Below are 15,603 nucleotides of genomic sequence, written 5' to 3'. Positions count from 1 at the left end.
GACTGTTTCTCCCACTCTCAGCATCCCTGTTGCCTGTAGTTCTTTGTGTGGGGCTCAGGCATCCTGGCTTCTCCCCTGACCTCCCTGCTCTGGCTCAGATTAGCCTGTCTATTGCTCTTGTTCAGATCACAGTCTGCCATCTTGTTGCTGAGACTTTATGGGCGTGGCTTCTGACATTTAGACAGCAAACTCCCTGTTAAATCTGGTTCTTGTAATCTTGCTGCCCTCTCCTCTTGAGCCTTCAGTGAGGGAGTTGTATTGTAGATGCAGCCGTTGAGACAGGGCTCCACAGCTCTGCATCTTAACTGGCTGTAGTTTTCTGTAATGGTTTGTTGGAGAGAAGTTTCCTTGCTGTGGGGTGAGGGCTACACTCATCTGAGGATACAAGGACTGATATTTACAGTGTAGTTATGGCTTATGATGATTTAGTAAAATGGTGGTTGTAGGTTTTCCTACAAGACCCATGACTTCGCTGGCCCTGAGACGTTGGATAGGTTTCCAGTACCAGGCCTGATTTGTCTCTTGTTCAGTGGGTCTTAAGTCCAATGCCACTATTGCATCCTTGAGGTTATTGTGCCATGGTAATTCTTGTTCATTAAAAATTTTAAACTCTTTGAAGAGCACATGCCAAGAGAACGAGAAAACAAGCCGGAAACAGGAAGGAAACACTTGAAAAAGATCTATGCTGGTAGGTCTTCTGACTGATATATCCAAAATTTAGAAAGAACTCTTAAAGTATTCTTTAAGCCTAAACTATTCAATTTAAAAATGCACCAAAGACTAACAGATATTTCCTCAAATAAGATACATGGTAAATATGAATATGAATTACATGTTTCATTTCTTTCTTTCTTTTTTTCTTGCATGTCTGCTTTATAAAGAAAAAAAAAAAGTAAAGGTTTTCTGGCAATTAGCATCATCCTGGAAAACACTAAGGATATTTTGGTTGTAGAAAACACATTTTGAGTTTTATTTGTCTTAATTTAAAGGCTTGTGCATATATAATCAAAATCAATGTAAGGAAATATTAGATATGTAATTAAAACTCAGATATAAATGAGTAAGCATAGGATATGCCTTATTTTCCTTTTTTTCTTTTGATACATACATATGTATATTTGTTTTTTTATCCTTTTATTTTATTACACATATATAAAACAAACTATATACAGCATTTCTATGTTATCAAGGAAATATAATTAAAATGAAAATGAAATTCCACTACACACCTCTTAGAGCGACCAATACCTGGCCTGGAGAAATGGCTCAAGTTAATAGCACTTGGTGTGTAATCAGGAGACTCAGAGTTCCAATACCAGAACTCACATAGCAAACTGTATGTATGTATACATGTATGTATGTAGGAATGTACGTATGGATGTCTGAATGTTTCTGAGGCAGGTGGAGATAGGGGGATCTCTGAGGCTTGCTGACTTCTAGCCTAGCTGAGAAAGTACAGGCCCTAGGGTCAGGGAGAGAGCCTGCCTCAAAGAAATAAGTAAGGAGAGATAGAATAGAAAACACAGTGCCCTCTCGTGGCCCTAGTGTGCACAAACAGGCATGAGCAGTCACTCCCACACACTCGTACAATTACACATACACATACATACATTAAAAAAAAGAACCATTAAAATCCAATAATGATGGTGAGATCATGGAGCAGCTGGAATTCTCATTCTCAAAAATGCAAAACAGCACAACTCCCTGGATGACGATCTGGCAATTACTGCAAAACCAAACTATATTTTCATTGTAGCATTTAGCAATTGTACTCTTTGGCATTAATCCAAAGGAATTGCAAATGTTTGTCCATTCAAAAAACGCATACACATTTCTTATGATAGCTTTATTCATAACCACCAGAACTTGGAAGGAACTAAGTCATTTTTTCACTGGTCAGTGGGTAAACTGATACGTGAAGAAATTTATACGTATTATTAACTGAAAAAAATCTGAAAAGGCTATGTACTCTGTATGGCTAACTAAATGGTGTTTGGAAGAGACAAAACAAACAAACAAACAAAACAAAACAAAAAACCAACAAAACAACAACAACAACAACAAAACAAAAACAAAAACAAAAGCCTCCATGAGGGCAGTGAACAGATCAGTGATGTCAGCCGGTTGGTTGGAAAGGGATAAAGATTTGAAGCACAGAGGCAATTTTAGGACAGTAAAGATATTATATGTGATTCTATTATGAAGGATGCAAACACCGTACAGTTGACCAAAGGCTTGGACTGTTCACATCCCCTATGGACTTTAGGTAACTCCCAAGTGTCAGCTCTAACAAATGTGCGGCTCTGGAGAGGAATCTGGGTCACTGAGGAAATAGTGAGTGTACTAGCGAGCAGCTGCCTCAGCTTCCCCCCTAGTGCTGTGGTGGTGAACCGCTCTCACTGGGGGAACTTGAGAGAGGAGGGTTTGCTCTGTCAGGTGGCAGCCGGCCACCCCGCACTCACAGTCAGTAAGCAGAGAAGATTAAATCCATGCCGGTGTTCAGTTCCTATTCTCCATTTATCCAGCTTAGGATCCCAGCCAAGGAATGGTGCCACCCACAGTGGGCAGGTCACCCTCAGTCAATATAATTAAGATTATCCCTCTCCCTGCCCCCCCCCCCCACATCCAGGGGCCCATCTTCCAAGTAACTGTAGATTCTGTAAAGTTGATGGTCAACAGTAACCATCACAGGGGTTATATGGGAAATCTGCACACCATCCTTTCTTACTGTGAACCTGAGGGTGTGCTTCCTTAAAAAGCAAAGTCTTAAACAAAGAAACACAAGAGTAAGAAGTGGAGACAAAGACCTCCCACCCACCCCATCATTACCAACCACTCTCACCAATCTTGTCTGCTTCCATTCACTCCTGCCCGTTCCTGCTCACTCCCATCCCTTCTCTTGCTCTCACCCACATCTACCACTCCCACACACACCCATCACTCCACACACCCATCACTCCACACACACCCACCACTCCACACACACCTACCACTCCACACACCCACCACTCCACACACACCCATCACTCCCCCCTACACCTACCATTCACACACACACACACACACTCATCACTCCCACCCACAACTACCACTCCCCCCACATACACCTACCACTCTCACACACACCCATCACTCTCCCACACACCTACTGCTCCCCCCGACATCACCCCCCCACATCACTCCCCTGTACATTACACCCCCACACACTCATCACTCTCACACACTTTCATCACTCCTGTCCATTCCTGTTCAGAATAAATTACTAAAAGTAAATAAACAACTTCTAAATAGATGGAGAGATAAACCATGTTCATGGATCAGGAGACTGACTGTCCCAAAGCAGTGCCTTCCCCTCCCTAATTTGTAGCTTCAGTGCAATTCTAATAGCTTCTTCTGTTTAGAACTTGACAGGGTGATTCTAAAGCTTATATGAAAATAAAAAGTGTTGTGGATACAGGCAAGCTATTCTTAGCAAAGAACCAGATACAAAGGCCTCTTCTGAAGAGAGTGAACTTCGTTGTAGCTTAGGAGGAATACAATAAAGCCATAGTAGGACACAAAGACAGATCAACAGGTCAATGGAATGGAAGAAAACAGGGTCAGGAGAGATGGCTCAGCAGTTAAGAGCATGCACTGCTCCTGCAGGGACCTGAGTTCAGTTCCTCAAATCAGAACTGCCTGAAATACTGCCTATAGGGCATCTCACACTGTCTCCTGCCCTGCACAGGCACCGCCTCCAGGGGAATCCCACACTGCCTCCTGCCCTGCACAGGCACCGCCTCCAGGGCATCCCACACTGCCTCCTGCCCTGCACAGGCACCGCCTCCAGGGGATCTCACACTGTCTCCTGCCCTGCACAGGCACCGCCTCCAGGGGATCCCACACTGTCTCCTGCCCTGCACAGGCACCGCCTCCGGGGCATCCCACACTGCCTCCCGCCCTGCACAGGCACCGCCTCCAGGGCATCCCACACTGTCTCCTGCCCTGCACAGGCACCGCCTCCAGGGGATCCCACACTGTCTCCTGCCCTGCACAGGCACCGCCTCCAGGGCATCCCACACTGTCTCCTGCCCTGCACAGGCACCGCCTCCAGGGCATCCCACACTGTCTCCTGCCCTGCACAGGCACCGCCTCCAGGGCATCCCACACTGTCTCCTGCCCTGCACAGGCACCGCCTCCAGGGCATTCCACACTGCCTCCTGCCCTGCACAGGCACTGCCTCCAGGGGATCTCACACTGTCTCCTGCCCTGCACAAGCACTGCCTCCAGGGGATCTCACACTGTCTCCTGCCCTGCACAGGCACTGCATGCACATATACAAACCCACACTCAGACATGCATACACGTAACTTTAAATAAAAGTAAACCTTAACAAAAGAGTACAGAATAAAAAACAGAAACAAATTTGTGCCTGCAGCAGGTGGTTGGCATATAGAAGTGGTGTCAGAGAAAGCCTGTGCTCCCAGCTCTAGCTTGTGTGTTAAAGACCTGGTAACAGTGAAACAGCATCCACATCTGAAACACGCTTCCACTTGTATTGCCAAGAGACAAATATAAGCATATTGCTAGCAGCACTGTTCATAATAAGAAAAAAAAATCCTGAACACAGGAAAATTACAGAATAAATTCCATAGCGGCCTCTAAGTGTCCCCAGAGACTGTTTCTAGGGACCCTAAAGGTGCCCAAAACCTGAAGATGCTCAAATTCCCCCTTCTGTCTTAGCCCGTGTTCTGTTGTTGTGAAGAGACACCTTGGCCACATCAATGCCTATAAGGAAAGCACTTGGAGCTTGCTGCAGTTTCAGAGGTTTAGTTCATTATCAGCTTGGCGGCATGCAGGCAGACATGGTGCTGGGGGACCTGACAGTCTGACCTTTAGACCCACAGGCAGAAGGAAGAAGAGAAAGCCACTGGGCCTGGCTTGGGCTCTTTAAAACCTCAAAGCACACCTCCAGTGACACACTTCCTCCAACAAGGCCACTCTTCCTAACAGTGCCACTCCTTGGTGACCAAACGTCCAAATCTATGAGCCTACGGGGCCGTTCCTATTCAAAACCTCACTCCACTCCCCCGCCCCCATAGGCTTGTAGCCATATCGTAATGCAAACATGCATTTAGTCCAAGTTCAAAAGTTCCTACAGTCGGTAACACTCTTAACCCTGTTTAAAAGTCCAAAGTCTCTTCTAAGATTCCTGACAATCGCCTAGCTGTAGCCCCCTATAAAATAAAATAGAAAAGCAGATTGCATATATCCGACATACAATGGCACGGAAAATACATGACCAATCCAAAAAGGAAAGAGGGGGAGCATAGTGAGGAAATACTGGGCCAAATCAAGACCCACCCAGCTGGGCAGACTCTGCATCTCATGTCCGATGTGAAAGTTCTCTAGAGATCTCGAACTCCTTTGAGCTTTGTTGACTGCAGCACACTTCTCTCTCTTGGCCTGTTTTGACCCCTGTTAGCAGCTCTCCTCAGCAGGTATCCCACAGCTCTGGCATCTCCAAGGCAACCCAGGCTTTATCTTCATGCAAAGGCCTGTGTAGGTCTATATGCAGGGACACCCCTGTCCTATGCCTGGCCTCGGTGGCTTTCCTTAAAGGTAGAGGGAGATTCTACAATCCCTTTCTTATATCCTTGACTCCAAAGCCAGAACCACATGGCCAAAGCTGCCAAGTTCTGCTGCTTGCTGGAGCTGGGCCATGGGCCCTTGATCTATTAGATCTGCATCAGCTTCCTGTTTCTGATGCTTTCCCTTGCTGCTTAAGCTTTTCTTTCATTCCTTCTCACAAGTGAGAAGCTTAGCTGGGTGGGGTCACCACTCCCTTTATTCCATTTAGCGTCAGGTTTTTCTTTTAACCTGTGTATCTCCTTGAACACAGGACTCAGATCTATTACACTTACTGGTGCCCCTTTTGTCCTTTACGTCTTGTGTTTTTCCTTTGCTCCTTTTCCATATACATCTGCAGGGGGAAAAAACATGTAATTCCAATGACCTAAGTTAAGTTTTTTTTTTTTTTTTTTTTAATTTGTGTGAGTGTTTTGTCTACACATATATCCATGTGGTAGCTGTGTGCTACTGTACGCAGAGGTCAGAAGAGGACACTGAAATCTCCTGGGACTGGAGTTGCAGATGGCTGTGAGCTGCCATGTGGGTGCCAGGAATCAAGCCTGAGTCCCCTGGAAGAGCAACCAGTGCTCTTAATAGCTAAGCCTGCTCTCCACCCCTTTTTATAATATTTTAAAAACTAACCAAACCACTCTATTTGGTGATTTTTTTTTAAAAAAAGAAGATATAAACAAAAGGTGGTATAATATAAAAGAAAAGCAAAGGAGTGATTCTTACAGAGGTTGGAACGCTGGCTCCCTGTCTGTGTCAGAACCATCCACCTCAAAGTTACGGAGAGAAAACTCAGTGGGTGCTGGACTCAGAAACTGCACGTGAAGAATTAGTGGCCTGTGATGCTTCTGCTGCTGTCACGGGTTAGGAGAAGGATGTGGGGTGAACTTCCAGGCCTGTCTGCGCGATGAGTGGCTTGCCTGCGATCCGAATGCGGGGACAGTAGGAGCACTTCAGGACACTCCAGGTTGATTTCAAGTCCACTCCTCACCTTAGCTCCAGTAGTCCGTGGTCTTAAAGGATCTGCTGTGAGGCACCACGCAGTAGTGCAGGCTGGGAATCAGCTTGTCCATTCCAGGCAGAACCCCTCATCTCTCCCAAAAAGCCACAGCTCCATCAATGGTAAAGTACGTCATATCTGAGTTCAGGGACACTGAGTTACAGATGTGTTTCAAAGGCTAGACATAACATCTGTGAGTCCCCACACTACCCCACTGCCATTAAATTTTATTTGGAAACCAATGTAATTACTGTAATCTTTCTTATTCCATGCATAGCACTTATCTTATTTTGAAAGCAACTCCCTGGAGAAACACTCATAAATCCTGCTGAAGTAATTATGAACTTAATGTTTGAGCTTTGCATGCAGAGACGAAAATGTTACCCTTTTATGACAAATCAGAGCACAAACAAATCCCCAGAGACTGTGCAAAATTTCAGCTTGGGTTGATTTAATGGGAATATGGGGTGAGGGAGGGAGTACAGAGAGAGAGAAGACCAGAACCTTAAACCAAAGACATATTAAATCTGTGAGCTCTGTGTGGTTGGTTAGTGAAATCGGTGGGCTCTGTGTGATTGGTTAGTGAAATCTGTTGGCTCTGTGTGATTGGTTAGTGAAATCTGTGGGCTCTGCGTGATTGGTTAGTGAAATCTGTGGGCTTTGCGTGATTGGTTAGCCTACTCATATGTAACTCGTTTTTCCCTCTGGCTTTCTGTAGGACACCACTACCGGCCAACTTTGCCTACAGCACTCTACCCTACCAGGCTGGTTCCCAAGAGGCCACACATGGGAAAGGTTAGTCCGTGATCAGTTCCTCCATGCACAGCCCTTTCAGGCCCTTCTCCCTTACTTGACTGAGGTAGACTGGCCAGCGCAACGGGCTATTTGTTGAGTGTTCACATTGTGAAGCGAATCCTATGAAGAGTGCTAATCAATTGTTTCACATAGCTCTGTGTGTGTATCTGTGTGTGGTGGTTTGAATAGGGATGACCCCCAAAGCCTCGTGTGTTTGAATGTTTGGTCCATAGGCAGTGGCACTACTAGGAGCTGTGGCCTTGTTGGAGTGGGCGTGGCCTTGTTGGGGGGAAGGGTGTTACTATGGGGGCAGGCTTTGAGGGCTCCTACCCTCAAGCTTTGCCCAGTGTGACACAGAGTCTCCTTCTGCTGCCTTCGGATCAAGATGTAGAGCTCTCAGCTCTGTCTTCAGCACCCTGTCTGCCTGCACGCTGCCATGCTTCTTGCCATGATGATAATGGAATAAACCTCTGAAACCACAAGCCAGTCCCAGTTAAATGTTGTCTTTTACAAGAATTGCCGTGGTCATGGTATTGCTTCATAGCAATAGAAATCCTGAGACTCGTGTGTGTGTGTGTGTGTGTGTGTGTGTGTGTGTGTGTGTGTGTATGTATGTATGTATGTATGTGGGTATGTGTATATGTGAATTTGTGCATGGTGTACGTATGTGATTATATATGTGTGTGTGCATGTGTGTGTGTGTGTGTGTGTGTGTGTGGTGTGTATATGTCTGTTTGGCTTGTGCACAGCAAGCATATATGCAGACCGCTGGTACCTCCTCCCTCAGTGCACTTTGTACTTGTGGGACACACACAGGGCTGGCTCTGAGGAATACTGAAGTACCTGTGGGTCTAGTTGAGGTGATCTATAAGTGACAAATCCTCAGCAGCTCCTCAGTGGACCCATAGGAGAACTCCTGAATCAGGAAGCAGCATCTAGGATTCTTTGCTGAGCTCCAGGCTCAGGTGGCTTTGAGAGCTCTTGTCTCTGCTCCTTGGCCCTGATCTCCTTCAGCCCCAGGCATTCTGACCACCCCAGGGTTCTGAGTAGAATCAGGAAGAACTAAGCCTTTGGGGCATGAGGTAGGGGCATCTGGCATGGTAGGAAGAGCCAGAGGCTTGCTTGTTGCCCTCTACTTTCACATTAGGAAATACCAGGCTGGGACCTTGTCCTTCAGTGTCTGGCAGGTGGCCTGGGCTGGTCCAGGCACTGCTTGGTTCTAGAGGAGAGCATACAGACCTCAAGATCATAGGTCCCATTTCTTACTCAGTGGCAGTTTAGAGTGCTCAGGGTGAGGCCCATGCACTAGGCCAGGATGTGGAAAGAGTTTTTCATGGAGTGTTACAGTTTAGTTCTTTTAGAATGACATTGCCCATATCAGACATTAGTGGAAACTTGGGAGTTCCAAAGGCCTGTGATGACACCACAGTGTTACAATTCATGAATCAGGGATTTATAAGCCTTGGGCATTGGAGAGGGCTTTGGGGGTTAATGTGTCTGATTTGCTAGGGCTGGAGGTGTCAGGATACTTGGTTTACATGCAGTGGTACAGTACCTCATTTACATGCAGTAGCACAGGATCTTATTATAAAAAGGAGTACACAGTACTTAATTATCTTTTGGGTGGGGGGAGAACTTCCAGATACGATTAAAGGTCATTTGCTGAAGGCTAGGATCTCCTTAGCATAGGGTGGGATATTTCCAGAACCCCCCCGGGTGTTTGCTGAACAGATTCTATCAGAAAAGAATGCAATCTTCCCTACTGGCTGTGTGATGCTTCTTAGGGTTTCTAGGGTTTAGAAAGGGTACCCCACTGAGGAAGGGGGAGCCATTGCTGTGTACCAAGCTCAGAGGCTATCTGGAAGCGCCAGATTTGACCTCTCCAGCAGAGTCCCACAAGATCTGCATTGGCTCTGAGCTCGGCTGCCTTGGCTGTGACACTGGGTACTGAAGTGGCTCTTTCTGGGCTTCCAATGTATCTGCTTTTGAGTCTTTGACTTCAGTGGTGTGCTAGAAATTTCCCTCTGGGTGTCTGGGCTCCCACAAAGATGTTTTTTCATCTGTGTCTGGAATCTATGCATTTATATCAAGCTTTGCTAGAATCTAATGGCAGAAAAATCCCATTCTGCTGCCTTCTTGCATCTTTCTCTTCTAGTTTCAGGTTCCTGATTGTGGCCCCTATGGCTTCTGCTTGCCTAAAAAGGCAAGATTTCTCTCTCTCTCTCTCTCTCTCTCTCTCTCTCTCTCTCTCTCTCTCTCTCTCTCTCTCTCTCTCTCACACACACACACACACACACACACACACAAGGAAATCTTACTCAAAAGATAGTGCTTGTAAAAGTGACAGTTACTCTAACTTCCTCCATATTAGTTCTAGAATGTTCTTTCCAGCAGAGCCTGGCACGGTTTGATGAAGAGTTAATATTCTGAGCAGTGTTGGGTATGTGGGCTCAGACAAGACACCAAGGCTGGGAGTCATCTGCTGCTCAAAGCCACTGGTTTATAGGACACCAAGTTGGCAGTGCCTCCGACCTGGTTGCTAGTGTCTCCCACTCTATTTTAGCCATTTGGATTTAGCCCCCCCCCAAGCTCCAGATTTTCTACACAGCCAAAGGAAGGCCAAAATGTTGTTGTGTAGGCTGACTGTTCACATGGTGTTTCTGAGGTACAGACTTCGGTCTTCTTGGGGTGTCACTATGCCTTGGCATCCCAGAATTCTTTGTCTGTACCTGCAGGTGAGGAGTGAGGGGTAAAAGAGGCACACTCATTCCTTCATCCCTTTGGCCCAGAAATGATATTCCTTTCTCACATTTAGGGTGAGGTCAGAGAGCTCAGGCATGGATTCTCTGACTGGTCAGCTACATCCTGGTACCAGCTGCATGCTGGAGAAGGGGACAGCTGCCTGTCCTTCCACCAAGTCTGACTTTGAGGAGGAAATGAGATTGTCCCACAGGATGGCCATTTCTCAGGTTGCATCTCTGGCGGGTTAATAAGACTGTGACTATTATAATCATGAATGATACTTGAAGCACACCATAACATAGTCTAGTAGTCTACCCATTTGATGAGCTACTTAAAGCTGTAATGCTTAACAGGGTGGTTCAGAGAGTCCCCCGGCAGCCCTGTGGGTATTTGCTAACTGATAGAGATAAAGGTTTTCAATGTTTTTGTTGGGTGGTTCCGCCGTTCTGCTCTTTCCTAATAAAACTTGACTTTATGAGAAGAGTTTGGGATGGAGTTTCAGGTTTCCTCTATGGCTCGTTGATGCCCAGTGATAGCTAAGGTAGCCATTTACATGGTGATGAAAATCAGGCAAAACCTTGTCCCTTTTTCTTTAAATACCAAGATAGTTGAAGCATACTACACAGATTAAAGACAGGTCTAAACTCACATAGATGAGGCTAAACAGTCCATGTGCGGTGTTTACATCAGTGGTTCTCAACCAGTGGGTCACGGCCCTTTGGGGGAATTACATGACCCTTCACACAGAGGTAACATATCAGATATCCTGAATATCAGTGAAAATAATGTTATGGTTGGGGGATCACCACAACATGAGGAACTGTACGAAAGGGTAGCAGCGTTAGGAAGGTTTACAGGATGGCGAGTTGGCGGTGCCTCCGACCTGAGTTGCACAACACAATCCAATTCCATTCATGTGGCTGTTTGTGTCCTTTAGAACAGCAGTTAATTCCAGTGGTGACCACAGGTCCACAGGGGGCGGGTGGAGGTCCGAGAGGAGCTAACAGGAGCAGCAATAATTGACTAATACACAATGTATAGTTTTTGGTTTTTGTTTTTTTTTTTTTTTATCTCTCTCTGTCATCTCTTTTTCAAGGTCTTATGTAGCCCAAGTTGACCTCAAACTATGTAATGAAAATCCTCCTGTTCCTACCTCGGGAATGCATTATAGCAGCTTCCTGAGAGCTGGGTATCCAACCCAGAGATCAGTGCATGCCAGGCAAGCACTCTTCCAAATGAGCTACAGCCCCCAGCCCAGACAAACTGCATGTGTGCGTGCGTGTGTGTGCGCGCGTGTGCACATGTATGCAGTTGAATGTGTTCATGTGTGCCTGTACATGTGTAGTGCAGAGGTAAATGTCAGGTATCCTCCTCAGTCACTCTGTCCCTTATTTGTTTGAGACGGGCAAGCTCACTGCTTCAGCAAGGTTGTCTGGCTGGCTCTTCTGTCTCCACCTTGTCAGTGCTAGGATTACAGGCATAAATTACGATGTCACACTTTTCCTTTAGAGTCCATATTTATTTCTCATATATGAATTTTTACATGTATGTATTTCTGTGCACCATGTGCATGCCAGGCCACTCAGGCTAGAGGAAGGCGCTGGATCCCCTGGGACTGGAGTTACAGATGTTTGGGAACCAACATGTGGGTGCTGGGAATTGAACCCAGGTCCTCTGGTAGAGCAGCCAGTGCTCTTAACTACTGAGCCATCTTTCCAGCCCACTATGCCCAACTTTTGTGTGGATTATGGGGAGCTAAACTTTTATGCTTGGGCTTACTCAGCAGGCACTTTAATCGATTGCGTTGTCTTGCCAGCCCCCAAGATGGGCTGTTCCTAAACGTGATGCCTGATCGTCACTGGAAAAAGGTTCTCAAACTCTGTCATTACAGCTTGCCAAAGATGTCAGTCCTTTTTATTCTGTCTACACTGCCATGGCTTCCCCTTTCACATTAATATTAATTTTCCCTCAAGTACTTGATTTAGTTGTGGCTTCTCTGACTTGGATCCCTGCACACAGCATATGGTGTCATACACTTAGTATCTTCTAGATTTAATGAATACAACAGTAGCCAATAAAAATCTGGTTTCCTGAAACCCAGTAAATCAACTTTCTACTTAATCTCTGTTATAATGGGTTATACTGGGTTATGTCTTATCAAAGAACGTCTGCCATGTGTTCCAGACAGCTCTGCGGAAGGATGTATGCCCAAGGTCTCTAAGCATATCTAGTGTCTCTCTCGCTCTTGCTGTTTCAGGAGCTGTAATATGCTCTGGTGGGGGGGGGGGGATGGGGGCGGGGGCTGTGGTTATATGTATGAACACACCAAAACTGGGATGTTATGGTGCAGATAAGATGTGGTTGGGATAGGTCTTCGATCTAGGATGCAGTTCCAAGTCCCCGAGGCAGCTACCTAGATCCACTCTCAGTGTAAATCGTCTTTTACAAGGATAGGAATGTCCAGGAGGGTACTGAAATGAGTCACATGACAGACAGGAGAGACAGCTCAGCATTTAAGAGGACAGGCTGCTCTTCTCGAAGACCTGGGTTTGAGTCCCAGCACCTACCTCGTGGCTCACAACCATCTGCAACACCAGTTCCAGGGGTCCAAACCCCAACTCTGGTCTCCTTGGACACCAGACATGCAAGTGTTACACACATATGCAGACAAAGCACCTATATAGAGAATTAAAAACAGCAACAATGTTTGAGGAGGAAAGTTACAGTCTATGCCATGTGATTGCAACAGTGTATATGCCCATTTGTAGTATCTTCCATTTCCTTCTCCATGAATCCCGTTTTAATTCTCCTGACACATCCTCACTACTAAAAACAACCTCAGAAAGCAGGAAAAGCTAGCAAGAATGTCTTGTAAGTCATGTCTTGCCAACCCAGTCCATTTTCTACACAGGAAGAAACTAATGCACGAACAAGATGATATTGCTTCTCTGTTTCCTGCCAGACTTTGGCTAAACCCTACTTCCTTACCAAAGCCTGCAGGGCCACATGCGGATATGACCCCAGTGTCAACTCATATTTCTTTTTCATTTTACTCATGCTCTTCCAGTTATATTGTCTTCGCTTAAAAATGTGCAAACACCAAGCCGCCAGTTTCTGCCTCAGGACCTTAACCCGCTGTTCTTTCAGGAACGCAGTTATCCAAACTCTGCTTTCTCTGTATCTGTTTACTTTTATCTCTCTAACATGTAAGCTTCCTGCAGTCAACAACTTGTCTTATTGGCCATGAATCTTCAATGTCTTGCACAGATTTCAAAAGAAAACAGATGCCCTCTGTGATAGTCAGTCTTGATTGTTGATTTGATTGGATTGCCAGATGCCTAGGAGATGTGTTTGTGAAGACTTTTCCAGATGAGCTTAGATGAGGAAGAAATGCCTACGCTGAGTGTAGTCAGCACCACATTCAAGCTGGGGGAAATAAAATGAGGAAGCGCTCTGGCTCATGTTTCCTCTTATTTCTGCTTCCTGGCTGCCACAGGTGACCAGCTTTGCTCCATACACCCTGGAGCCTGTTGTCTCTCTCACTGTGGGCCCACAGCCATGGCACAAGCCAGCATGAAATAGAACTCTGACACGTGAGCCAAAAACCAATCTTTCTTCCCTCTAGCTTGGCTTTCTCGGGTATTTAGTCTTACGAGGAAAATTGAGCAGCACACCCTGTAATTGTCAACCATGATCATCGCTGAGTCTTTAATTTTCCATAACGATACTTTTAATTTTGTTTTTATTTTTAATTTATTCTTTTCTCATATATTATATCCTGAATGCAGTTTCCCCTCCCTTCTTCCTCCCAGTTCCCCCACCCATCCACTCCTCCTCTGTTTTTCTTCAGAAAAGAGCAGTCCTCCTATGGATATTCACCAAACATGGCATGTTAAGTTGCAGTACACCCCTCACAGTAAGGCTGGGTGTGCAGCACAATGGCATTTTCTTATGAAACCAATCCTTACTTGCGATTCTCTTCCAAAAGGATCATAAATTTCATTTTACAACTAGAATATGTCTTTTGGAGACAGCCTTTAACAATTGTGTGTTTTAAATGACAGACCTTAGAGCCCTGTGTAGCAACCACTAGAGTGGCCATGCTTTAAATGAAATGACTGAGTAGCGCATGGCACAGCACGGTACATCCAGTTTTAGTTTCCGATTCTCTGATGGACCTAAGCCAGGCAGACCCGAAATATGAAACATATGATTTGAATAAGAACTTAGTACTAGGAGTGGGGTTCTTGTCTGAAGACCCTCACAGTATGTTTTTGTTGTTGTTGTTATTGTTTGAGGAATGTGGAAGACTTTGAAACTTGGACCTAGAAAATCTACTGAATGCTATATGTAAGCAGGGTCTAATGGGCAATTCTAGTGGAATCCTGAAAGACTGTATTGTTGAGAGCTATGTGGATGTGAGGCCTAGCACATAAGTTTCAGAGGGGAACAAGAACTCTGTTAACAATGGTAAAGAGGCCGTTGGCAAATAAGCTAACTGCATTCTACCCATTGTTCTAAAAACTTGTCTGGAGCTAAATTAAAAGGTAACAGACTGATTTATTTGGCAGAAGTTGTTTCAGGACAGCTTAAGGTCGAGTCTGTGGAACTGCTGTTTCTGATCACTCTCATGCAGATCTACAATGAAAAAGAGCAGAAACTGGGCAGAAAGAAATGAAAATGTGCAATTTGGAGATGAAAGAGCCCTGTAGAAGCTTAATGCTACAGCAAAATGAAGTGCTAAAGAAGAGGCAGTGATTGTTCAGGAGATTAGCACATTACAGAAGTGCTCCCTGAAAAAAAAAAAAAAAAAACAGAAGAGCTCCCTGCTTTGCATTAGAAGGACAGGAAAGGTGTCCTCAGGACAAGACACCATCCGGCTAAAGCTCCAGTTTGTGAATGGAAAGAGCCAAACTCTGTGTGTTGTGGGAGCAGGTCCTAGAAAGTAAATACTACAACAACTGCTGCTAATGTGGTTGACATGGGGGAAGAGGCCCTCCCAAGCTGGCAGCCTTTGGTTTGGAAGAGAAGAAAGACGAAAGATCGAAGAGGGTATGCAGTCTTTCTGCACAGTTTTAGGCAGATGTTAAGGCAAAGCATTGTGTGCCAGGGTCAGAGTGACCTGGTTTGGGGGGGGGGGGTGGGGGTGGGGAGACCCCAGAGGCCACAATGTGAAGGTGTGAAAGAGAAGCCAGGGTTGTGGTGGAGACGCCAAGATGTTTGAGATGCCAGATCCATGAGATCACTGCAAGAAACACTGCACAGACAGAGGAGGGGAGGGGAGGGGACAGAGGGGAGAGAGGGGACAGAGGGGAGAGAGGGGAGAGAGGGGAGAGAGGGGAGAGAGGGGAGACAGGAGAGAGAGGGGAGAGAGAGGAGAGAGGGGACAGAGGGGAACAGAGAAGGGGAGAGGGAGGAGGGGGGAGAAAGAGGAGGAGAGAGGGGAG

General features: G+C 45.8%; 1 protein-coding gene across 1 annotated transcript in view; it reads left to right on the top strand.

The window, feature by feature from the left end:
- C26H4orf51 (chromosome 26 C4orf51 homolog) overlaps nucleotides 1–15,603 on the top strand; it is a 34,548-nt gene that overhangs the window by 5,759 nt on the left and 13,186 nt on the right. The window contains exons 2-3 of the mRNA XM_051169316.1: nucleotides 7,338–7,414; nucleotides 10,847–10,905. Of these exons, the coding sequence (XP_051025273.1) occupies nucleotides 7,338–7,414; nucleotides 10,847–10,905 (136 nt within the window). The remainder of the gene's footprint in view (nucleotides 1–7,337; nucleotides 7,415–10,846; nucleotides 10,906–15,603) is intronic.

The sequence above is a fragment of the Acomys russatus genome, chromosome 26, assembly GCF_903995435.1.
Source record: "Acomys russatus chromosome 26, mAcoRus1.1, whole genome shotgun sequence".
Classification (NCBI taxonomy): Eukaryota; Metazoa; Chordata; class Mammalia; order Rodentia; family Muridae; genus Acomys; species Acomys russatus.
This window is presented reverse-complemented; position numbering and strand designations above follow the sequence as displayed.